Genomic DNA, 25,318 nt, shown 5'->3' with positions numbered 1-25,318 from the left:
CTGTAATTCAAATGGCCCCTTTATATTTGCACAGCTGTCTTTAGCACTATCCTGAGATGACTTTTTCTAGGTATATTTCTTTCATTTTCCGTAGAAATGGCAATCTTTAAGAAGCTATCCATGATGCATGGCTTTAGGATTGAATTAACATAGAGCCAGTAGCTTGGGGGCTGTGTATCACTAGTCAAATAATAATACGAAAATAAATGTAGCTAGAAAATTAACAGGAAAATTACTTGGCAAGCATTCATTCGTTCCATATACTGATGGCCTAATGTAAATGTTAACACTGTCCTAAACATGGGGGAGACAATTACGAATTAAATGCAGTCTGCTCTGAAGGTGCTTACAAGCTACTTCGGGAGACAGACCCATAAATAACTATGATACACGATGAGAGTGATTTAAAACAAAGCAAAATAAAGATATTCATGTACTCTGAGATCTCAGGAGAAGGAGTAATTCTGACTACAGAATTGGGGAAGGTTTCCCAGAGCAGATGAGTTTGAGTGGAACTTTAATGGATAAATGAATAAGGGTTTATCAGATGAAGAAAGGTATGTAAAGTGAAACAATAGCCAAAATTATCTATTTCCTGTCAAGGATCTAGATACTTGGAGTTTAATTAAATAATAAATACTTCTTTTGAGATGGGAGATCTATTTTCAGTCTTCTTGATCTTCATTTTAATCTATATAGCACTTCATTTTAATCTAAGTTTTATAAAAAATGGAACCGTTCTGGGTTTAAATTTCATCAGCTTTTATTTTCTTTGTCTCTTAGATCAGGTCCCAAAGAGCAAAATCAAAGATGAGCATCCCATGGGAAGGAGGAGAAAGAAATGGGTAGTCCCCCTGGTTAAGATTTTTCCTTCTATAATTCAGATAGAAGAGATGTGATTTCTTAGCACTTTAAAGAAACATCTTTTTTTTTTTAAATCTGCTTATCCATAAAATACTTAGTTAATCAGATTTGTCTGCTCTTTGGCTTTGACTTTATGCTTGCTTTCTTTTTTATAGGGCTGCTTTGTGTTTAAGCCAAACTTCAAGAAGAGAAAGATCTCTGTGCCAATAGGTAAGATGTCTTATTATCAAATTTGTTGGTTTTCTTCCCCCAAGTCTTAAACTTTAAGAACTAACCTAACCCTAATTGAATTTAGTAATTCTCTTGTCTAAGCTTGGCTTACTTATCATGTTGATGTAGCAGTTGTGTTCTGAGGTGTAGGTCAAAGGGATAAGGGTACACCGCAGGGTTCCAATCTAAAAGGGAATCCAAATATACCTTCAAAAGGCAAATGGTAATGTAAATTTCCTTCAAAGGATATGTCACTATGTTTTAAAAGAGATTGTCTTAAAAATCTCAGTGGTTTCCCGGGGTGAGGTAGGGGGAATTGACTGCAAAAGGGCAAGAGGGTCTTTTTGGAGTGATGGAAATGTTCCTTAGATTGAGGGGGTGGTTAGATGAGTGTATACTTTTGTTAGGACATATCAAACTATTAAAATGGGCATACTGTTTGTACATTATACCTCAATAAAATTAAATTATTAAAAAAGAAGATACTGTCTTCACTTTATTTATCTCCAGGTATCTATTTAGTGATCAAGTTAAGAAGACTTGACTTCTTCAAACAAATCACAATATTACTGTCAGTCAGAAAGTATTTATTGCACTGGTTCTCAATTGTGGCTGCACACTAGAATCACTTGGGGAACTTTTTAAAAAAGAAAGTTTTTTTTCTTTTTCTGTACCCTTCACCCAGTTGTCCCCAGTGGTAATATTTTGCATTACTATAGTATAGCATCACAACCAGGAAACTGACATTGGTACAATCCACCGACCTTACTCAGATTTCAATTTGGGGAACTTTTTAAAGACACCAATGCCCAGACCCCAACCTAGACCAACTGAATCAGAATCTCTGTGAGTGGGACCCAGGTGTTGGTATTTTTAAAAGCTCCCCACGGGCTTATTGAGTATTTACACTCTATATTCAGCACTGCGAAGATTAATTCCAGTAGAAAAATTATGACAGGGAATTAAGCATACTCATGCACTAGTTTTGAATTAACAAGGAAAAGCTGAACTATACCATTGTTTGACTAAGGAAATAAATAACTTGAATATATAGAATAGGATTTTTCCAAATTATGACATAATGCAGACCATAGGGTATTAATCCTTCAGTTTGAGACTAGCTAGATAAGAGGCCTCTGCTCAAGGATATGACCTGTGCTCGTAATAAAATAATGGTTCATACTGAGGGGAACAGAGGGTAGAAAGTATGACTTAGGATAAGAATCTAGTTTCTCATTAATAGAGGAATAAAGAGTGATCTTGAGCTTTATACCCTTGTAGACTTAGTCTCAAGGAAACCTGAAGCTGTCTGTATTCCTTGCCCTCCTCCCCCCCAAAAATGAAAAGTGTCAATGATGGACTTGTAAATAGTGAAGAATAGCTACATTAAAATTAATTTATTTTTAAGTGATTGACTTATGAACAAGTTTCTTTAATGTTGGAGATTGCTAAACTTGACTAGAAATAGTTCATTTTCAGAGAAAATTCAGGACTTCTTCCCCCATTATCCATGAAGGATACATAGCATGAAATGACATCTGATATCATCAGCAATGTAATTGTAACTAATCAAATTGCTAACATTTATTGAGTGTTTATTATGTGCCAGACTATTTCTGATCATGTTATATGTGTTAATTTGTTTAAGCCTCTCAGCAAACTATGAGGAATGTGTTCTTTTTATCTCCACTAAAATGTATGAGGATACCTCATATATAGACATAGAACTTTCTCAATGATGGTGCTAATAAATAAGTAGCAGAGCTGGGATTTGAACCTAAGTTCTCTGATTCCAGAGCCCGTGGTCTAACAGTTACTTGATACTGCCTCTCATAATATGAGGCAGGTTTTTGCTTAGAACTTTTTGTATTGAATTTCAACTACAATTTATTAAAATTTGTTTAAAGTTTTTAGTATTGGTAAACCTAATGTGTATAATCATATAATTTGAACTTTGCTTTAGAAGTACATTAGGTTTGTTTTTTTTTCATTGTGGTGATCTAAGAACAACAGATACCATTATAATATAAGAATCTTAGAGGTGTTGACCTTGATTATAAGACAGATGGAGCAGTAACAAGGAAAACATATCCAGATTTTAGCACTTGCCTTCACTGGCTTCAATTCTTGAAACAGATTGCCTGAAGAAGTAGGAATATGCTCTGCGTTTTGCCGACCATCTGTCCCCTGACTTGATGCTTGGGCATATACCTAAGAGAATCCTAGAAAACAACTGGGCAGGAACTGGCGGGCGGGGAAAGACAGAGAGATACTGGCGGCAGCACTGGCCCTGTAGGAGATGTTCACACTGAAGTGAAGCACTGTGAGTGGGAGCTGGAAGGAACCTGACGACAACAGTTACCACTTACATTCTTCAGGTCCTCTCAGTGCTTGTTTATATTTTACTTACCTGATCTAGAATGACTGAGAGAAGTCATGGTAACAGGTTCAAGTGCCCTAGTGCTGTTGTTTCCCAATTTCTAACAGTTTTTTCAAAACAGTTACCTGTTTTGATGCAGTGTTATTCAGCACATAAAAAGTTCATGTCTTGATTTGCCGCTTTAACATTTTACTATGATTTTATTCATTATCAAAAGGAAATGACTATTTTTGTTCTATATGAGGTTACCTTGTTATTCTGCTCTGTCTCTTAGTAATATTGTATCTCCTTGCTTTTTTTGTTTGTGTTTTTATGCTATAACCTTGTCTACCATTTTACCATATGATGACTTCAGTATATTCTAAGGTTTGACAAAATTAGAAAATCAATATTTGCTAAAACCTCTGAGTCAACTGTGGGACTAGAAGGCAGCTTCCTTAACATGAAAGAGAATTTCTATGCCAAATTATCAGTTAACATTAAAACTTGATGATAGAATACTAGCAGCATCTCAGTAAAGTCAGGAACAAAATAGGTACTTTCACAAATATTTTTTAATACTATGAAAGTTCTAGCTGTTAGAATAAAATACCTAGCAGTAAACAACAAGAAATATGAACAAAAGTAGAAAACTATAAGGAAAAGGTAAAATATTTGATTAAATGAAGAGACCTGTAATGTTTTTGGATGTGAATTTTTTAACATATTAAAAATGTCATTTCTCCCCAACTCAGTAAGTATTTAGACAATAAGAGCATCTCAAATCAGTGGGAGAAAGGATGGATTATTCAATAATTGATTGTTTTTCAAACTGAAGGTTATAACTCAAGTGTGAGTCATGAAATCAGTTTAGTGGGTCATGATAGTTTTAAAAAACAATAGAAAACATTTGCTATCACATGATAAGGATAAGTATTGTTTGTGGGCCTTTTGTTTTTGTTTCTGTTATATGTATTTGTGTTGGATTATGATGTAAAGTGTATTTCTTAATGTGGATCATGGTTTAAAAAGTTTGAAAACCACTGCAGTAAATGGTATTTTGAAAAATGGCTATTTGGAGGAAAACATTCAAAAAGGATATTAAATAATGCAGACTAAATAAAAGGTTAGGCTAAACTATGTCAATCAAACAAAAGAACAAAAATTGTAGTAAGAATCATTTAATAAAGGTGAATTCAAAGCAAATATGTGAAGTAAAGTACATAAGGCCTTAGAACAAGAACAAATAATGAAAATAAGTTAATGTTAAATGTACGTCAAACCAAAGCCATTAAATAAAAACTGTTAGAAATTCAAAAGTAAATAGTAGAAATACAATCTAAAAATTAAAAAAGATATTTTTAATCTTATACATACAATTAATATAGTAAAAATATAAGCTATATAAAGAAAATTAAGGATATTGAATGTTACCTCTCTCCAAATAGATATATTTTTGATATATGTAAAAAAATTCAACCCCATCACTTACTGTGTGACTTTGCACAGAGATTTTCTCACTTTTATGAAAAAGAAGCTGACTTATTTCTTTCTGTGTTCTTAGAGGACTATTTTAATAAAGGGAAAGATGAGTCTGAGGACAGTAAGCTTCGATTCGAAACTTATCATTTGATATGGCAGCAGATGAAATCTGAAACTGAGGTGAATACTTTTTTTAATAACTTAACATTTCTCTAATATGTAAATCTAATGTTTGTTTCTTCCCATCTTCCCTTCCATCAATTTACAAGAGTATTTATGAAATGTAAATAGTATTTGTTAACCGTATCTGTATATCGTAAAAAAACCTTCACATTCCAAGTATTAAGCATAGCTTCAGGTACCAGAACATATGTTTATAATGATAGCTGCTAAGGCAAGTGGCCTTTTACATATCCTCACAGCTTTTAAGTGGTGACACTAAATTGTCCATTCAGTTATACATATTAAGAAATCAAGCTATTTCTAAACTACTTGACTCCCTCATCCTCATACCCAGTTACCATGTTCTTTATATTCGATCTTTGAAAAATTTTACCACCATAGCAAAGTCGTAGCTCTAGGGCCAACATCTTGCCCAACAGTGTTGTATTTTTTTGTTTTTTAATGCCTTTTGGAGGATTATGATGCACTCTCCAGTTTATTACTGCTTCCCACCACTCTTATTGCTTTACACCTACTGGCTTTGCTTATTCGTGAATTCCATGTGACCCTTGAAGTTATTTGAGTTCGTGGTTTCCCGTTTAGACCCGCTTCATTTCTTAACCTGGATTGTCATATCCTCCTCACGTCCCTGCCTGTGATGTCAAACCCTTCAGGTCTGTCACTAGCCCTAGTGGCACCACTGGCCAAATTAGGAAAGTCTTCCCTTCAGGCAGATACAGCCCTATGCCAGGCTGCAGGGATTTTTCCAGCCCCTCTACCAGTGCAGCCTCTCAGATCCCTTCTAATCTGGCCTTTACAGTGCTGCCAGATTAACCCTTCTTTACCCTGATTTAATCATATCTCTGCTTCAAATCCCTTCAGTGGTTCTCCCCACAGGATAAAATCCAAAGCCTTTAACATCATATATGCATTTTCTTCATCTGACCTTGCTTATTTATCTGGTCTCCTTCCCTACCACTTCTCAAATTCTTCATGTTTAGCTATGTCTGTGGTTCCCCAGATGTTTGGTGCTTGCTTCCTTCCTTGCCTCCTTCACTCTCCATTCCTTCTAGCTTTCTTTTACCTACCGTCACCTCCTCCATAACCTGCTCTAATGCTTTGGCTCAGCTATATCACATCCTCAGCTTAAGCTGGGTGATCCTACTCTTTGTTCCTATACAGTCGTGCGTTGCCTAACGAGGGGGATATGTTCTGAGAAATTCATCGTTAGGTGCGAACATCATAGAGTGTACTTACACAAACCTCGATGGTATAGCCTACTACACACCTAGGTTATATGGTACTATTCTTATGGGACCACCGTTGTATATGTGGTCGTCATTGACTGAAACGTTATGCAGTGCATGACCATATTATCGTAGCACTCTACACAGTGTGTTTTAATTGTAAGTGTTCTTGCTCAGTTTCTTCACTTTTTTAGGGTAGAGCCTATCTTTCCTTTTTAAGGTGGATAGTAGATATTTGTTGAATGAATAAATGGGATTCTTTAATGAGGGAATCCAAAGCACTAATCACTGGATTTAAGGAAAAAAACATTTTTTATTTTATCCATTTTATAATCATTTTACCTGTAGTCTTTGCAGTTGAATTCGTGACAGTTTTCTTTCCCAAACTTGGAAAGACTCATCAGATTACTACTAATAATAATTCATAAAGTTTTGTGTTTTCTTTATAGCGACTACAAGAGGAATTAAATAAAAACCTGTTTGACAGTCTAATCGAATTTCTGCAAAAGTCTCATTCTGGATTCCAGAAGAATTTAAAAGACTGGGGTAGTCAAATAAAACTCAGAGAAATTCCAGCTGCTGCTCTTGTTCTAGGTATGTACACGTGTTTGGTTTTTTTTAAATTGCCGGTTTTGTTGTTGAGAATACTGGGGAATAATCTGTTCTGATAAACCTGTTTTGTCTCTTTCATTTACAGAATTAAACCAATTATAGTTTGCTTTGCATACTTTCAGAACCAGTAAAAGTTCCTTATGTTGATCATACATCTGTAAATTAAAAGAAATTGATCTAAATTTAGCTACTTCCCTCTTCAACTTTTTGTCAGAAAAATGAAGGGGAAATATATTTGTTACTCTTTCTTCCTTGGTTATGTTAGGAGAATATATGAGATTTGAATTTGGTAATAAAGAAACCACCAGTAGGTTAATAAATTTGATTTTTATACTTTTTAATCATATCTTCAGTGGAATTACTCTATGACCTTAATTTTATTTCCTTGTGCTTAGTTTTTCAGTCTTGGATTGTTTTATAATATTGCATTAAAATTAATTGTTTCAAAAGGGATTTGGATGAATTATATATAAATTGCCTTCAGACTACAGGTTGTAAATTTCTTAGGTACTTAAATATCTATCATTAATATCCCATTTTTACCAAACATCTGGATTGCAAGATAATGGAAAAAATTTATTTAGAATATTAGCAAATTTCCTTCATTCTTTGTTGAAAAGAGAGTTGAGTTTATTTGGATTCCAAACATACTCTTCATTTCACTTCCAATTTGTTATTTATTCAGGTTTTGTTATACTAGTGGGCTCTGAGATAAGAAATTAATTCTCTTGCGTAATACTACCTCTAATACTGTTCATTACCTAAATCTTGTTCCTGATATTCAGGGCAATACTTCTCAAAATTTAATGTACCTACAAGTAACTTCCAGAGGATCTTATTAAAATGCAAATTTTTGCTAATAGGTCTGGGGTGGGACCTAAAATTCTGCATTTCTAACAGGCTTCCAGCTGATGCCCATATTGCTAATCCCAAAACCTCTCTGAGTAACAAGACTCCAGGGAATAATTTTTACAATGCTGTGAACCAGCTTTACTTTGCAGCCTGCCCCTTAATTTCAAAACCCCTTCCATTTATGGAGGAGAGACAGAGGCCCAGCGATGGCCGGCCTATACTGTTGGGTGCTTGCTTTCTCTACTGCCAGGTTACAGCAGTTGGCGTGGAGCGGGGAAAACACAATCAAGAGGGATGACCTGATAGATTGTTGTGAGAGCACTGTTTGAATCCTTGCTCTGCCTACTGCCAAAGGAGAAAAGAAGCTAATGGAAATCATATGTTTCAAAGTCAGTGGTCTGAGGAGAACATTTTTCCAGTTACAGACATTGTTGATTATCTTGTTTGTAGTAAACGAGTTCATTGTTTTAAGGAACATAGTGTTAAATAGCTTATAAAGTCAGTCAGTGAAAGACAGGATAAGCCAGTGTTTTACTAAACTCCCAAATTTGTTCAGAGATGTAGTATCACAGTCATAGACCATGATGCATGCTAGGAACATCGTTTTGATACTATTAAAAAAAAAATCTGTACTCAAAGAATGCTTAAGCACAGTTGCACATTTTTTATTTTCAAAAAGGTATATCCATTTAAAAATACCCTGCCAACATTGTTATTTGTTGGCTCTCTTAGAAAAAAAAAATGTTGCTTATTGATGTCATGGATGATTCTGAACCTTTTCTTTTTCTTCCAAGCAATGGAAGTTTTATAGTAGCAAGTCTCAAACAATTTCAAGATGTCTACTGCTGGCACCTGCCTAAGCACCAAAGCACTTTCTAGAAATCATAGATTGTGACATTAAGGAAGGTATCAGTTAATAGAAGTTTTTCCAAAATAGTGAGGAAATTTCCACTCAACTCTGTTAACTGCATGCAGAGCACTAAAACTCTGATTTGTGGAAATGAGAACCAGGGGTTCAGTAAGTATCAAAAGGACTCTAAAGTTTTTATTTGTTTTTAGGCTCCTCCCTCAGAAATCAGCTTAGTGTACATTTTACCTACTGTATCTACTACTTTGATCATTAATAGTGTTAAGTTGGTAAGTCAGAGTCACAGTAAAGCTGGAATCCATAGCCCCTTATTTTTGAATGATTATTTTAGAGAGCTCTTTATGAATTTGACAAAGTAATGAAATTACTCCTACAATGTTTTCTGGGGTCAACTACACATCCTCAGTAATTTTGTAAAAGAGAAATTGTGCTGAATACCTTTCCTGACAAATAAGTATAGCATGTGCCTTTAGATATCTATTGTTAATGGAGATCTCTTCATATATTTTCTTGATTTCTGTTATTAATCATGTTTTAAAAATATTTTTACTTAGTAATTCACTTGACATATTAAATAGCTTTTGTTATTATTAATAATAAAAATGATGGTATAATATTGATATATTACCCCACAGGTGTGAATGTAACAGATCATGATTTAACATTCAGAAGTCTAACAGAAGCCCTTCAGAATAATGTCACACCATATGTAGTCTCATTGCAAGCTAAAGATTGTCCAGGTAAAGTATAAATGCCATAATCACCTTGGTGAGATGTTACAAATCTCTTTGTCCTTCTCCCTTTATTTTTGGCAGGGTGAAGTTTAGTGCCTCCCAGAGTAATCTTGACTGTTGCAGGACTCTGCCACCTTTTGCTTCGTTAGTTTCAACCCCATCCCTGTCATATCAGCCTCACTGCCAGTAATAGTCCAAGCATTTTGTAAGATGTGTTCCTTAACCCAGTGAAATTTTAGTAGGTAGGAAGGTTTGGGACAGAGGGCTGAGAATTGAGGAATAGGGAGCTCTTATTTAGCCCAACAGAGAGTCGACTACATAGGCTCATATTTACAGCCTCAAATCATCTTATTGTCCCATTTTGAAAGGCCACCATAGTAGAAATAGTCCATTGCCAGAGGTAATCTTGGGTATCTGAAGCCATTAAATCATAAAGGATGTGGACACTAATAGAGTAAAATGTGCTTAGATTTGGACTGATATAAGGGCTTTCTGTGCTTATGTTACTTTCATATTCATAAACTGATTGGAATTAAGTAAAGCCCTTAGGACATCTTTAAAAATGACTATAAGGAAGGTTTATAATCAGTAAAATAACTTATGTAAATAAAACTTTTATCTTTTTATAGGGGGCTTAAAAAACTTTTATTGTCCAGTGTAATTTAAATAGATATTATTCCTAATATAATTTATAGTTTTCATGTTTACACATTTGCTTAATTAATACTTTTATAATAGATAATGCACATAAACTTTGGCCTAGTGTTAAGTCTGAATTAATGAAATTTATTACAGAGAGGATACTTGAACATTAATAGTTAACATATTAAATATTATGTTAGTTATATTAATGTTAAGTATAGAAAAACACATTCTACATTCTCTAGGGGAGATAACCTTTCTTACCTTGTATATTCTGCAGATATGAAACATTTTTTGCAAAAGCTGGTCTCACAGTTGATGGACTGCTGTGTAGATGTTGAATCCAAAGAGGAGGAAAGTGTTCAGGTCACCCAGAAAAAGACACATTGTTCAATGGATTCTCTTTCCAGTTGGTATATGAATGTCACACAGGTAAATGTAAACTGACAGTTTTCTCCCAGAAAATTGACATGTGATTGAAGAGGCTTGGAATTATATTAAACATAGTACTGTTTTGTTCTAATAAGAATATGCTTACGCAGCACTAGCTGTTAATTTAATAGTAGCTACTTATTTTCCTAAGGCTACTAGAGTTTAAAAGTATTCTTTTATCAGTGTGCAGCCTAATTCCTGTTAAGTGTTTAGGTGCTTACAAGAACATTTTATTTGTGGGAGAATGTCATCTAGTGACAAAAACAGCTCAGAAATTGGTTCTGCCACAGGTTCTATCTCTGTGACAATGGCTATAACTTTAATATGTTATCTCTTAGGTTCTTTGGTATTTGCTTTTGTGCAGTAGAATCGTGCTGCCAATACCCATTGTCAGCTTAGTCCAATGAGGAAGTCATATTTTTTTTTAAAAAAATATCTAATTTGTTCCATGTTTAGAATACTTGGAAAATAAATGCTCTGTAAGTAAAGTGTGTTCAACAAGCAGATAAATAAAAAGAAGTTCCATTCTACCGTGACAGTCTCTGGTGAAAATGAATAACCTACGTGATTCATGGGTAACTGTCCCATAAAACCACAGCCGTAGTTTATGATGCTGTGTAGCCAAGTAGTATGGGAAAAAATACTGTGGTGACATTTTCTGATAAACATATTTGCTGAAGTCATCATAAGTAAAGTTTCATTTTGCTTTATATAGGGATTAAACTGGGTTTAATGCTTACCATAATATCTAAGTTGATGCATAATTTTAGACTTTCTAGAAATCAAACGCTACATGTAATTTATGTCAGGTATCTTTAAAAGATTGGGATTGGACCAGATGATATTTAAGATGCTTTTCAACTTGAAATTTCACAGTAGCAGAGCAGCAAGTAGTGTTATTCATTATGCTTTTTAATTGAAAATACTAGTTCTTACCTTAAAGCAAAGCAAAACATGACATTCTACCAACAGATAAATCAAATTTACAGAAAATGTTCTCTTCTCTCCATGCTTTTCCTGTCATTTTCTCAGATAGCAGAAAATATAAATATTTCATATGAGTTATAGATTTTACTTTTGGTTATTGGTTATTACTTTTTCTTTTTCTATTATTTGGTTATTACTTTTTCTTCTTGGTTATTAGTCCCATGTCAGACACAGAAAGATTCTGCTAATAACTGTTGGAATGAGTTTCTATTTAATATGTGGGAAAAATAAAAGAAACAATGTTACTGTGGAATGTAAAGGGAGATATATCAGCATGTGGCATTATAGCATTGTCTGGGAGTAAGGCTTACTTTTGATTCTTTCTTTCCACAATGGCTTCAAAGAAGACAGACCCAAAAATGCCAAGGAAAAAGAGGACTTCTAGCCAATGGCAGTCTCCTCCTGTTGTGCTTATCTTAAAGGATATGGAAAGCTTCACCACAAAAGTACTCCAAGACTTCATAATTATCAGCAGGTAGATGGTATATCATCTGGCTTTTGCCAGAAGTCTTTTTTTAAGAAAACATATAACTTCTAACTTAAAAAGCAACCTTTTTTGGATAAAATGAATGGCAATTTAACCTTCATTTTAATACCAACTGGATGGAAACCAAGATGATTTCAAATTCCTTATAATTGAATGTTCAAAGACCTCCTATCAGATTTTCCTTTGCTTTTTTGACCTAAGAATGAGAATCAAAAGATGAAAGTTAGCCAGTTTTCAATGATCATGATAAGGCAGTAAAAAATAGTTTCTCTCACCTAGGTTGTCTGTCTCTTACTTGCCCATTAAATGGATAAACTGCTCCAGGTTGAGATATTTTTGTCAGGTCTTATTTTCTAATACCTATCCCACCTTAGAAGCTCTGAGTTACATACAGCTCTACTGAGCCAGAAGGTTTTCTAAATAACATTATCTTATATAATATTTCTATGAGAAATTACTTTCATGATCTCATTGGATCTTCAAAGCAATCCTGTTTGACTCAGAATTGAAGTAACTAACCATATTTTTAAAAATCCAGTGACATGCATTTCCCATGCTACATTTTTTAGGATAAAATTTATTTTGGCTTCTACTGTATGTTGCTTAATAGTTATGGCTACATTTGCCTAAAGCTATATTGTGTTATAATTTACTATTATATTTATAATTCCTGTCTTGATAGTGTCTTTATTTTCCCACTGCAACTAAACTAATCCTAAGACTTTTCTTAATGCTAACGCTAAACCGCTTAACATGCTAGAAAAACACACAGTACAGAATAGTGACAGAAAAGCTTTACTTCTTTTGGAGCTCAGACTTGTGACTAATTTTACTATCAAAAGTAAAGAAGAACTTAGAACAGTAACAGAGTCCAGGCACTTTACTCCTATGAAGGTAGAACTGCATACAGCTAGAATACTGAAAAGCAATAGCTAACAGGAGGGAGCAAGCAAAGTCATTAGCCATGATACAGAGGGCTCTGACCTGCAATAGCTTTCAAAGATAGTGCTGTTTTACGCTGTGGAAGTCATTTGTGTTCATACTGGTAATGCTAAGAATAAATCATGTTCAATAAGTTTGAGTTAAGAATGTGAGGAAAGGATAGAACATTTTTTAATGATGTCCATTAAAAATATGTCTTACATATGTGTAAGAGAAGTTTTCTAATTCTTAGCTGTCATGACTGGATGACATAGTGTTTGTTAGAAATGTCCGTAAATAGAGTAAGTTACCTTGAGAATTAGTGAACTTCATGTCACTGAACTCTTAAAGCATAGGCTGGATGTCTAATGTAAGTAGGGCTCAAACTTTGGGTGAGAGGTTAAATTGAATGGTATCTAACACCTCTTCTAACATTTGAGATTGTGTATAACCTTACAAGAAGGCACTTGATCTCCCTGGACCTCTGTGTTCTTATTTATAAAATGAGAAGATCCATTAAAAGATTGATTTCAGAGCTAGCATGTCTGGGAAATAACTATTTCTATGTTACTTTAACAGAGGAAAATGAGTGACCTAGAACATTTTAGTATTTAGAATGATACTGCTTGGCAGTGTCTTATCAGTAGGCATTAAAATAAAAGTTGTCTTATTTTGAAATATGATGTATTGAAATATAGTTGCTGAAGAAATTCCACTTTTGTGTCTTCCTTTGAAAACTAGTCAACATCTACATGAATTTCCACTAATACTCATTTTTGGAATTGCCACATCTCCTATTATCATCCATCGGTTGCTTCCTCATGCAGTATCATCTCTGTTGTGTATAGAACTTTTCCAATCTTTGTCTTGCAAGGAGCACCTGACTACAGTACTTGATAAGGTAAAAAAAAATTTTACCAGTGAAATAGGATGATAAGAAAACTGCCAAGAATAGAATATAAATGTAAATGTTAGTAATAAATTTCTACATCTCTCAGAGTATGATATTAAACATATTCCTTCACATATTTTAATATTTTTATTAATGATTTTTATAGTGTTATGGTATTGCCTCTTCAGATAAAATATAAGCTTATGAAAAGAATGATCATATCTTTCTATATCTATCTACCAATCAGTAATTACTCAATAGAAAATTGTAGGTTTTTAAAATAAAGTTTTATAGAATTTAATGGCTTCCTAGTAACAATAACAATGTTTTGACTCTTACATTGTATATAAAATGATTTAAAGTTTTTAGTGGACTCCTTCCTGTCATGCTGCTCTTGACAAAAAAATAAATACTAATGTTTTCCCAGACCTTAGTTCTGTTTCTACCTAAATAGAAATACGATTCTTTAGTATTGACCTTCCACAAATTGTTACTAGACTCAGCTTCTTTAAGGTGTGCTTTATGCTGCTTGTGTAAGGTGAACTAATGACAACCTTCCATTTATTTACTAGCCACTTCTACATTTTTTTTCCTGTAAAGGTGGTATCCATTGGTTTACTGACCCAGCTACAGTATTTAAAATTGCTTGTTTGTGGCCAAATTCAGTTGGCCTTCTGTAACTATGCTTCCGTTTAAAAAGCTTAGTATGACTTTTCATTTTCGGATGTAAAATCTTCACTATAGGCCATTGAAAACTAGCTGAATGATACAAATTTAGCTATTTTACGTTTTTAAAATAGATATCTTTTAATTTTGGGTTTCTCATTTGACAGTACATAATGTGTTACTCTTCATTAATGTGTATCAGTAGGGATGAAAAAGAAATCTTATCTGATAACAAGAATTGCCAAAGCCTGCAGCTTCTTCAGTGGCTTCTGGTGGGAGAAAAGGGATTATATAGTTATAGGACTTGGATGGGAGATGATGGACATCTTTGATTCTGAAGATGTAGTATGAATAGCTTCTTTTTGTTGTTGTTACTGTTGTGTAAATTAATTTAAAATTTTGATTGATATTTGACATAAAAAACCTAGCTACCATTATAGCTTTCATAGTTACTGTCATAGTATCATTCTTTGCCTCATTCTTTATACTTGATATGTATGAAGAGTGAAGACTAACAAGGCGTATGTCCTTGACCCCCTTTTCTCTCTTACAGCTGCTTCTTACAACTCAATTTCCCTTTAAGCTAAGTGAAAAAGTGTTACAGATTCTGACCAACATCTTTTTGTATCATGATTTCTCAATTCAGAACTTTATAAAAGGACTTCAGGTAAGAAGACACTAATGGGTTTGAAAATTTACAAGCTGATTCTAAATAATTTGCATGTTGTTTCAAACTATTTATGCTGATAATTAAGGCATTTTAAATGGCAAAATCTAGAATAAGTAAAGTCAAGTTGTATTATTCTAGGTTCTACCATTCGTTTGTTACCTTGCAGCAAAATATAGAGAATACATTAATTCAGGTGTCAAAAATGGAAAATGATGGGGCCGGCCCCGTGGCTTGGTGGTTGAGTTCGGCACGCTCCACTTTGGCGGCCTGCGTTCACGGGTTTGGATCCTGGATGTGGACCTACACCACTTGTCAGCCATGCTGAGGCAGCGACCCACATACAAAATAGAGGAAGATTGGCACAGATGTTAGCTCAGAGCTGTTCTTCCTCAAGCAAAAAAAAGAGGAAGGTTGGCAACAGATGTTAGCTCAGGGTGAATCTTCCTCAGGAAAAAAAACATGGAAAAAGACCCCCCCCTCCATTCTAGTGATTCTTAACCATTTTGTGGGTGAGGAGGAAGGGGCCTTTTTTTGAGAGTCTGATGAAAGCTTATGGACTGTCTACCTAGGAAATGCTATATATGAGGGGTCAGCAAACTTTTTCTGTAAAGGACCAGATATTAAATATTTTTGGCTTTGCATGCTACATATGGTCTCTGTTGCATTTTCTTCTTTTTTTAAATAACGCTTTAAAGATGTAAAAATCATTCTTAGTTCCTGGGCCATACAAAAGTAGGCTATGAGCTATAGTTTGCTGTCTCCTGCACATATATATATGCTTGTTCATTTATATTTATTCTTATATATTGGAAATACATTTTCACTAAGGTTTCTTGAATTGCCAGAAGAAAATTCGTGAACTTAGCTTCATAACATCTCTTCTAATCTAAAAAAAGACCCCATTCCCCAGTTGTTTAAAAGTTAATATTATTCCGTTCTCTTGGCAACTACCTGAAATACCTTAGCAAAGTGTAGTCATTGTGAACACATGCCAGTTGTCAAGTTCATTGAAACCCATGTGTTAGTAACCTTCACTACAAAAGTGCAATATGATAGTACCTCATGTTTGTGTAGTGCCTTGAAGATTATAAATTATTTCTCATATGTATTCTTCCTCCACATAAAACACTGTAGTGGTCTCTTATGGCTAATATGTGTTTGTGTTTTTTTTCAAATTATACTTTTTAAAAAGAGTATTTTAGGGGCTGGTCCAGTGGTATAGTGGTTAAGTTTGTGCACTCCACTTGGGCAGCCTGGGGTTCACAAGTTCAGATCCTGGGCGCAGACCTACACACCGCTCATCAAGCCATGCTGTGGCAGCATCCCATATACAAAAAAATAGAGGAAGATTGGTATGGATGTTAGCTCAGGGACAATCTTCCTCAAGCAAAAAAAGGAAGATTGACAGCACATGTTAGCTCAGCGCCAATCTTCCTCACCAAAAAAAAAAAAAGGAAAAACAATTTAAAAAAGTATTTTAAAGCAAGAAAATATTGTTTACCTTAGCAATATGTGAAATTAAATGATACTGAGATATAATAACTTTCTAATTTACTTCTCTCATTTATTTCATTCATTCATTTATTTATTCATAAGTATCATCAAGAGCCTCCTATGAGCCAAGCACTATGCTGAGCCCTGGAGATACAGAGAACAAAGAAATCTCTGCCCTCAAATTGCTCATTGTTTAGTGAAGGAAGCGGAAGAGTAAACCCACGGTTACAGTTCCGAGTAGTCCCCACTATGAAGGAAACCTGCCTGGGGGTTCCATAGGAGAGCGCAAGTGTATCGTAAGGAACAGGAGCTAGCTGGGTCAAACCTGGAAGAACATTCCAGGCAAAGGCATCAGTAAAGGGAGAGAGATCTATTAGAGGGCTATTGCAGTAATGTAGACAAGATATGACAAGGGCTAAGCTAATGATAGTGGGACTGGAGAGGAGGAAGCAAATTTGAGGATGAGATAGAATTGACAGAACCTGGTGACTAAGTGGATCATAGGGTGTGTAAGAGAGGAGCATAGAGACAGACACAGGTTCTAGCTTGGCAGATGGATGCAAGGTTGGTATCATTTATTAAGAGTACAGGTTAATATCAAGTGAAGAGCCAGTTTGTTAGAAAAGGATGAGTTTCTTTTTATATATGGTTAATTTGGGGTGTGTTGGATATAAAGATTTGGCACTCAGGAGAAAGATCTGGACTAGAAATATTTAGGATTTATCATTAAAAGGTGGTAGTTGAAGTCATGTAATGAGGATGAGGCATCACCCAGAGGAGAGAGGAAAGGACTGAGGGTATAACCCTAAGGCACGCTGACATAGAAGAGTGAGCAATAGAAAAGCAGACTAAGCACAGGAAAGAAAGCCAGTGGAAAGTAGAGTATGACTGAAGTCAAGGGAAGAAGGAGTTTTAAGAAATATAAACTGTAGTCTCAAATACCATTGAGAAAGTGAGTGAAGAAAAAGACATTAACCAAATTACTTTATCTCTCTGGGTCTCAGTTTTCTCATCTGTAAATAGGGATTAGGGGGCCAGCCCCATGGCATAGTGGTTAAGTTCAGTGCACTCTGCTTTGGCGGCCCAGGTTTGTGGGCTTGGATCCCAGGCACGGACCTACACCACTCATCAGCCATGCTGTGGTGGTGACCCACATACAAAATAGAGGAAGATTGGCACAGATGTTAGCTCAGGGACAATCTTCCTCAAACCAAAAAAAAAAAAGAGGAAGATTGGCAACAGATGTTAGCTCCGGGCGAATCTTCCTTGGCAAAAAAAAAAAAGGGGATCAGATTATATGATTTTATAGGTTCCTGATAATTGACTAAGCACCTCCTTTGTGCTGGGCACTTTACTAAGTATTTACATTGTTTCATTAATATGTATTATTATCCTCAGTTTTGCACATGAAGAAACAGGCTTGGGTTAAGTAGCTTGGCCAGGGTTACATAGCTAGTAAGTGGCAGAGCCTTTAGACTCCATTCATCCAGTGTTCCTAGTCATCAGTGGGAAATACGTGTAAGTCCTGATTTCTGTAGGAGGTGTAATAGGGTATATAATCATTCTGTATATGTTTAAGTCCTTCCATCGTTAGGTGGATATGCTAACTTATTAATTGACCCAGATAGTGAGAACACAATTGGAAAAAATAGTTAGGTAATACTGGCTCCGTATCCTATTTATAGCTCTACTATAATGCATGTGACTTCCTTCCATTCCTCCTCCTCAGCAAATCCCTTAGCATATTTGGTTTTTACTTTTCTCATGTTTAAAAAGTGGTGTTAACATTAGAATAAAGATTATCACATTAATATAATTGGAAAATATAAGTAAGAAACAAGATTATTAATATGTGCTAAAATAATTTAGCACCTGACATGAACAGTTACTTTCTATTTTGTACTTGTTTCTAAGTTACGCTGGCCCTTTTGCCTTACAGCTTTATACTTCTTCCAGAATGGACTATTTTGGAGGATTTTGTCTAGCCTTGGATAGCTGATCCTCAGCTCTATGGGCTCAGAAATTCATTATCAGTTTACTTGGGCAGGATCAAGCTCAAATACCTTAAGATTGATATATAAGCTAGTATGTTAACTTATTAATTTGTGATGGGAAATGCCATTTTCCAGTGACCAGAATGTGTTTTGTCCGCTGTCTAGGGAACTCTCTCCAGTATCAAGGTATTTGGAATAACCAAACTGGTCATGAGAATGTCGCTTAGAGTCAGAGTTTTTAACATTTGGATGGTTTTGTGAGATATATCTTACAAGCTATGGTAGAATCTGGAAAATCATCCCCCCTTGTACTCTGGAGACCATAGCATTCTAGTTACTAGAATACTTATATCTACTAGATACTGTACTTTGTTTTCCTCCATGAAATAAAATTCAATTTAAAAAGATACATTTTCTTTAGCCATCCCTCATTTTTCATTATTCTCTTTTATCAGTAGGCAAAGCTTCTACCATTGTAGCATTTTTATTTATTTAGCAGACCAGTTTTTACAGTGATTTTAGATCAGTATTTTCTTATGAGTACTTGGGCAGCTATTAGACTCTTAGATCACACCCCAGTCTCATCCCCACAGCATTCACTGTTATTGTAAATTGCTTCTGCAGATAGCTTATCTGTCCATTTATATTAGTTTCTTTTAGTCTATACATCAGAGATTACAATTTTCTCACTTTGTCCACAAAATTGGAGCCTTAAAATATTAAAGGTATATAGCTATGTATGCATTGTTTGCAGTGTTATTGTGACATTATTAAATAAGTGCCATAAATACTTTTGCTGTTTAAAAAAAGAAACCTTAAAATGGAGCAGACATAGGGCAAATTATTTACTGCCAAAGCATAACAAATATATTTAATCTTCCCATTTCTTTTAGCTTTCTCTATTAGAGCATTTCTATTCCCAGCCTCTCAGTGTTCTGTGCTGCAATCTCCCAGAAGCCAGGAGAAGAGTACATTTTTTATCAGCTAACCAGTGTGAAAACATCCGACGTCTTCCATCGTTTAGGAGGTAAAAGGAGAAGTACTTATTTAACGCATCTTGTAGTAGAGTTTAGGGTAAAATAAGGGATCTCAGATCCAGGTATTTTTGAAGGGGGGAAAGGAAAAGTAACCTTCTTATTTTGTTCAGAGCAAAATAAAACCCTTCCGTTTTTAATCGTGAGATATCTTTGTTAGATGTGAAAATCTGGCATAAAGAAAAATATTTTTACAAGGGGACATAATTTGCAGGTTCTCTAGAGTTACTTTTTGTAAATAACATTTCCTATTTCTGGAGTTTATGGCCTTTGTTTGTGATTAGACCTTTAGACTATGAAGTACAGCTGATTTAAGGAGTTAAAAATTACCATTAAACCATGACTGTCATCTTGAATTTATTTTTGAGAAGAAATAAAAAATGTAGCCACCAGTCTAGGTAGTTCTTTTTCCTCTTATGCCATTCAAATATTTACAATGTCTAATTTTCTCTTTGTGTGTGGGATGGTAAAAATTTTAGGTATGTGGAAAAGCAAGCTTCAGAAAAGCAAGTTGCGCTATTGACGGATGAGAGATTTTTGAAGGTAGGGATGTGGATGTATTTCTTTCAGTTTTATTCTCTTTTTTTTCTTCATGAAAAAGAATATGCACATAATATTTATTGAGTTAATTTTATAAAACATATCTGTACATCCTAATATGCTTTGCACAATGAAGTAGTGGGTTTTGATGATCATATAGGAATGTGACTATTAAAGATGACACAAAACCTTAGTTCTAAAAGATAAGACTTTTTCAATTGAGAAGAAATTTAACTATATCACTGGGTTTCTCCTGTGGTCTATTTTGAATACACTTCTAGATCTCAATTTTCTTTCCTTATAGCAGTTTTGGAAGCTGCAGTCAATCTCATTTTAATGTTCTGTTAAAGGCTGTCATAAATAAAAGCACGTGGAAGCCATGCAGCTTAGGGACCCACTGCTGAGTATTGATTTCATTTGAAAAAATATCATTATATATTGATAATATAATGCTAGGAAAAAAGTAATGAGCTTACAAAATTATGAGTTAGCCATACAACATAGGGAATATCAAAAGGAGTTTTTTTTTTTTTGCTTTCTTGAATAAATAATACTTGGACGTGGTACATGATTCAAAAGGCAAAGATAATATACGGTGAAAAGACTCCCTCCCACTTTTATCCTCCAGCTACCCACTTCCCCTCCTTGGATACGGCCAGTGTTATTAGTTTCTTACATATATCATTCTAGAGATATTCTCCACACAGGCAAGTAATTGTATGTATTTTGGGGGTTTCCTCCCCTTTCTTACAGAAGATAAGTATATTATATACACTATTCAGCACCGTCTTTTGTTTTGCACTTAATCTTGGAAATCATTCCATATCAGTACCAAAGAGTGGCGTCGTATTTTATTCAATGAATATACCTTCATTTTATTTAACAAGCCCCTCACTGATGGACAATTAGAAATGTATAATGTCACACTTATTTTCATACTCTTCATGCCTTTTTTGGGAAAAAGTTGTTAGAAAATTGTAATAAAATGAAGATGAGATTGAAGTTAAACCCTAGTGCTATGTGTGGTTTTGCTGATACATACTATTTTCAAATTTTGAATAAAAGAATGTTAGTTCCTAGAGGTCGTGTGTTCTATATAGTTCTAAATACTAATTTACCACCTTTTTGCAAATTCTCAAAAAATATTAAGAATGGTTTTTTTTTAATTGAGGTGTAATTGACATACAACATTACAATGGAGAATGGCTTTTATTAAACATTATTTCTAATGCAGGCTCCACTCTGGTCCATAGTCTAAAATGACTTCTTGATTGAGTTTAATAGTCATTTTAATAAACTCTGTAACCTTTTCAGAGCAGTATCGGAAGTCCTCAAACTGTAATGCAGGTTATTTTGGTAGAAAAGAAATTTAAGAACCAGTGGAAAAGAATGTGTGCCTGTTTACTGCGTCTTTAAGATTAGATAGATTAGCTCTCTGCAGAGTCAGCTAGTTGCCAAGCACATTTCCTGCTAGAACTTTCTGTCAAGAGTGTATTTTCAGAAGCCAGGAATAGATTTTTAATGAATACCTTTAACCATTGAGATGACAAAGGGAGAGAATGTCTAGGCTAGTCTGTTATAGAAATAGCCTGACATTTATCTATGCTTTTATTTATACTGTTCTTGTTCTTATTGCACTTAATCAGTCCCGTTTGTTATTATCTTTGCTGTATTCGTTTTAGGATTGTATATTTTGTCATTTAAAGGCATATTTTCTTGAGACTCACATGGTAAGAAATATGAAGGAGCACAAAGATTTGTATCCTTACCCTGAAAAAGTTATCTGCAGACTACCTGCTAAATTCAAAGGACAGAAGATGTCTGTGAAAAATATTAATCAATTGTCTGTTGATTTTTCTAGTGTAGAGTGAAAGTATCTTTGAATATTTTATTCTTATTATAATATGCTGCTCTTTTTCTCTTTTTTTTTTTTTTTGGTGAGGAAGATCAGCCCTGAGCTAACATCTGATGCCAATCTTCCTCTTTTTTGCTGAGGAAGATTGGCCCTGGGTTAACATCTGTGCCCATCTTCCTCTACTTTATGTGGGACACCACCACAGCATGGCTTAACACGCGGTGCGTCGGTGCGTGCCTAGGATCTGACCTTGGGAACCCTGGGCTGCTGAAGCGGAATGCATGCACTTAACTGCTGTGCCACTGGGCTGGCCCCTCTTTTTCTCTTTTTATAGTTTTATTTTAAAACACATAATAATCAATTTTATGTGTATTTTATCATAATAAAAAAATTGGAAAAAACTCCACATGATAATCAGTAATACGGTACTGCATGATATGGGGGAAGATCCTGATCTTGACTTCAGAAATCTTGCATTTGAACTCCAGCTACTCATTAGCCATGTGGACTTAAAAAAATCACTTACCCAATTTCCTTTCTATAAAATCGAATAGTAATTCCTAGTATAATTTCCTCATAGGGTTAGTGATAATCAGAGTCTGTTCAGCAAGTGAGAGTTTAAAACAGATATAACAATAAAACTTTAATAAATGTATCTCGTAAATATTGTTACTATGTATTTTTCACTATGATAAAAAATTAATATAAATACATAGTTTTATATATTATAATATTCTGTATTATACATACTATATATAATATTACATATAATACTCTATCCTATATAGTCATATAGATTAAATAGTTATATAGACATGTGTATCATTAGAGTTTATCATTTTGTACCCATTTTCTACACTCAGATTTCTAAGACATAGACCTCAAAGCATACTCGAGAGAAATTTATGCTTTTTATATCTAGACTGTTTCTGCCCTAAAAATCTACTTTGCTCTCTACTCTCTATCCCCAGAGTTTCTGATTTTGTAGCTCTGAGGTAAGGCCAAAGAATTTGCATTTCTAGCAAGGTTCCAGGTTAATGCTGATGTCGCTGGTCTGGAGACCATTCTTTGACAACCACTGAACTAGACTGACTCCCTAGAAGGGAATATTGTTTATTGTTTTCCTTATGTTGTTTTCTTAAGCGTAGAAGTAATCTACAAAATCCCAGCTTAAACAAATGATTCATCTCAATTATGCTCTCACTGGACTCAAGATGTTAAAAAAATCCTTCAACTCCCTTAAAATTATGGACGCTTAGTTTCATAGATATTGCTTTAAAACTGTATGCCTGCTTTGTATTTCCTAAACTTAAGGAATGGGTTTTTTGAGAATGTACTTTTAAATTTAAAAATTCAGCTAACTAAATCATGTACATTTGTAGAAGATTCACTAGGAAGTTCAAACTAAGGTGGGACATTAGAAGGCCATATACAGCTGATGAAAGACTAAAGATTCTGTGCATTTTCTCATTTTTGAGTAGTCTGACCCTTGAACACTTGTACAGTGCAGCTGAGTACAATGGCCACAAGGTGTACTCTGACATTTAACTATCAAATTCTTCTAACTTTAAGCAAAATAAGTTTGCACAAGCTCCCATTAATGTAAACTTCTGATGACTCGATAGCTTTCAAAGCCTGTAGTAGGAGTTTAACCAAATAATCTTTAAAGTTTCTTTTGGCTCTAGAGCTATGATTGTATTTACTTGTCCATTAAACAATTAGTAATAAATTTTTTTCTGACTGGTTAAGTCATTGATTCCTCATTAAAATTTTAGTGCATAGGTTTAATTGAAGATAGGTAAATTATTATGTTAGACAACTGTGGGTTTTAGATGAAATAGCAGGAACAGTGACTGCATGTATTTTTACTATGTTTTTGCCCCATAGTGTTGCTGTAGTAATTGAGCCTTCTATTTTTTTAAATTTAAACCGTTAATTTATGAAACTATGTTTCACGAGAAATTGAGTTGTCAAAAGTGCCTTAAACCGAACTTTCAAACACACCGTGATTATAAACATACAATTTTTTTTTGAATTTTTTTTTTTTTTATGAGGAAGATCAGCCCTGAGCTAACATCCATGCCAATCCTCCTCTTTTTTTGCTGAGGAAGACTGGCTCTGAGCTAACATCTATTGCCAGTCCTCCTCCTTTTTCTCCCCAAAGCCCCAGTAGATAGTTGTATGTCATAGTTGCACATCCTTCTAGTTGCTGTATGTGGGACACCGCCTCAGCATGACCGGAGAAGCAGTGCGTCAGTGCGCGCCCGGGATCCGAACCCGGGCCACCAGCAGCAGAGCACACGCACTTAACCGCTAAGCCATGGGGCCAGCCCCAAGATACAATTTTTATTATTGCTTGTGCCTGAAATTTTGTTTCAAGTCAGATATTAAGGAGAGCTTTGAAGATGATTGTGGGTTTATATCATATTTGCATAATTGTCATCATTATCTGATAATAAAAAACACTAGGCCTTGAAATACTGGAAAGGTTTTTTAAATAGTGAAAAATTCTCTTCCTTTCCATAAGCAAATGTTTTGGGGAAATGGAGGAATATTAACAGATTTTCCCAATTAGTAGATAGTTTTTATGCACTGTCTCATTGTGAGTCACAGCCACCACATAAGACAGATGTTTTTATCCCTTTGTATAGATGAAGAGGGTCACCAAATGATTAAGCAACTTGCCTATCTAAAGTGTCACATTTAGCAAATGGAATATCTGGCATTAATACCCAGGCCTGATGTCAAAGCCCACATATTTTCCATGACACTTTTTTGAAGAATTAGTATAAACTGATGAGAAGGTGCCTAAGGTTCTTTATTTGTGTTCGAGAAATCAGAAATGGGTTTTTCAAATACTGTGGCAAGTTAATAATGAACATAATTTGTAGGAGGCTTAGAAAACCACTTGGTATGAGACAGCTTCAGCCTTGGTAGTCAGGTAGCCAGGTGTCATGCAGCACTGCATGCTGCTGTTGAGTTAAAGAAAGAAAGGGAAACAGCCCCCTTCTCCTCACCAAATATTTGTTGTTAGGTCATTATATAGTTATGTATTTTATATATATACACACACACACGCACACCAGTGTCATTTACATACACACACACACACACACTTTATTTTCAAGATACTTTTTAAAAATAAGTCCCAACACCATAGCAAAGATTAGGTTCATTTTAATCCTGTGCTCGCCACACCAACCATGTTGTCTCTGTTACCCGTAATGATTGCTATTCATGTTGATCCTGTCTTGTCAAGAAGTTACATTATGCTCAGTATATTTAGTGAATGACTAATTGCATATACCTCTTTT

General features: G+C 34.7%; 1 protein-coding gene across 1 annotated transcript in view; it reads left to right on the top strand.

The window, feature by feature from the left end:
* ORC3 (origin recognition complex subunit 3) overlaps window positions 1–25,318 on the top strand; it is a 58,026-nt gene that overhangs the window by 2,356 nt on the left and 30,352 nt on the right. The window contains exons 2-11 of the mRNA XM_058566670.1: window positions 1,020–1,074; window positions 4,998–5,095; window positions 6,774–6,918; window positions 9,292–9,396; window positions 10,313–10,464; window positions 11,796–11,926; window positions 13,601–13,760; window positions 14,971–15,084; window positions 19,469–19,602; window positions 20,089–20,152. Of these exons, the coding sequence (XP_058422653.1) occupies window positions 1,020–1,074; window positions 4,998–5,095; window positions 6,774–6,918; window positions 9,292–9,396; window positions 10,313–10,464; window positions 11,796–11,926; window positions 13,601–13,760; window positions 14,971–15,084; window positions 19,469–19,602; window positions 20,089–20,152 (1,158 nt within the window). The remainder of the gene's footprint in view (window positions 1–1,019; window positions 1,075–4,997; window positions 5,096–6,773; window positions 6,919–9,291; window positions 9,397–10,312; window positions 10,465–11,795; window positions 11,927–13,600; window positions 13,761–14,970; window positions 15,085–19,468; window positions 19,603–20,088; window positions 20,153–25,318) is intronic.

The sequence above is a fragment of the Diceros bicornis genome, chromosome 23, assembly GCF_020826845.1.
Source record: "Diceros bicornis minor isolate mBicDic1 chromosome 23, mDicBic1.mat.cur, whole genome shotgun sequence".
NCBI classification, from domain to species: Eukaryota; Metazoa; Chordata; class Mammalia; order Perissodactyla; family Rhinocerotidae; genus Diceros; species Diceros bicornis.
Note: the sequence above shows the minus strand (reverse complement) of the source record. Positions and strands in the feature narration are given on the sequence as shown.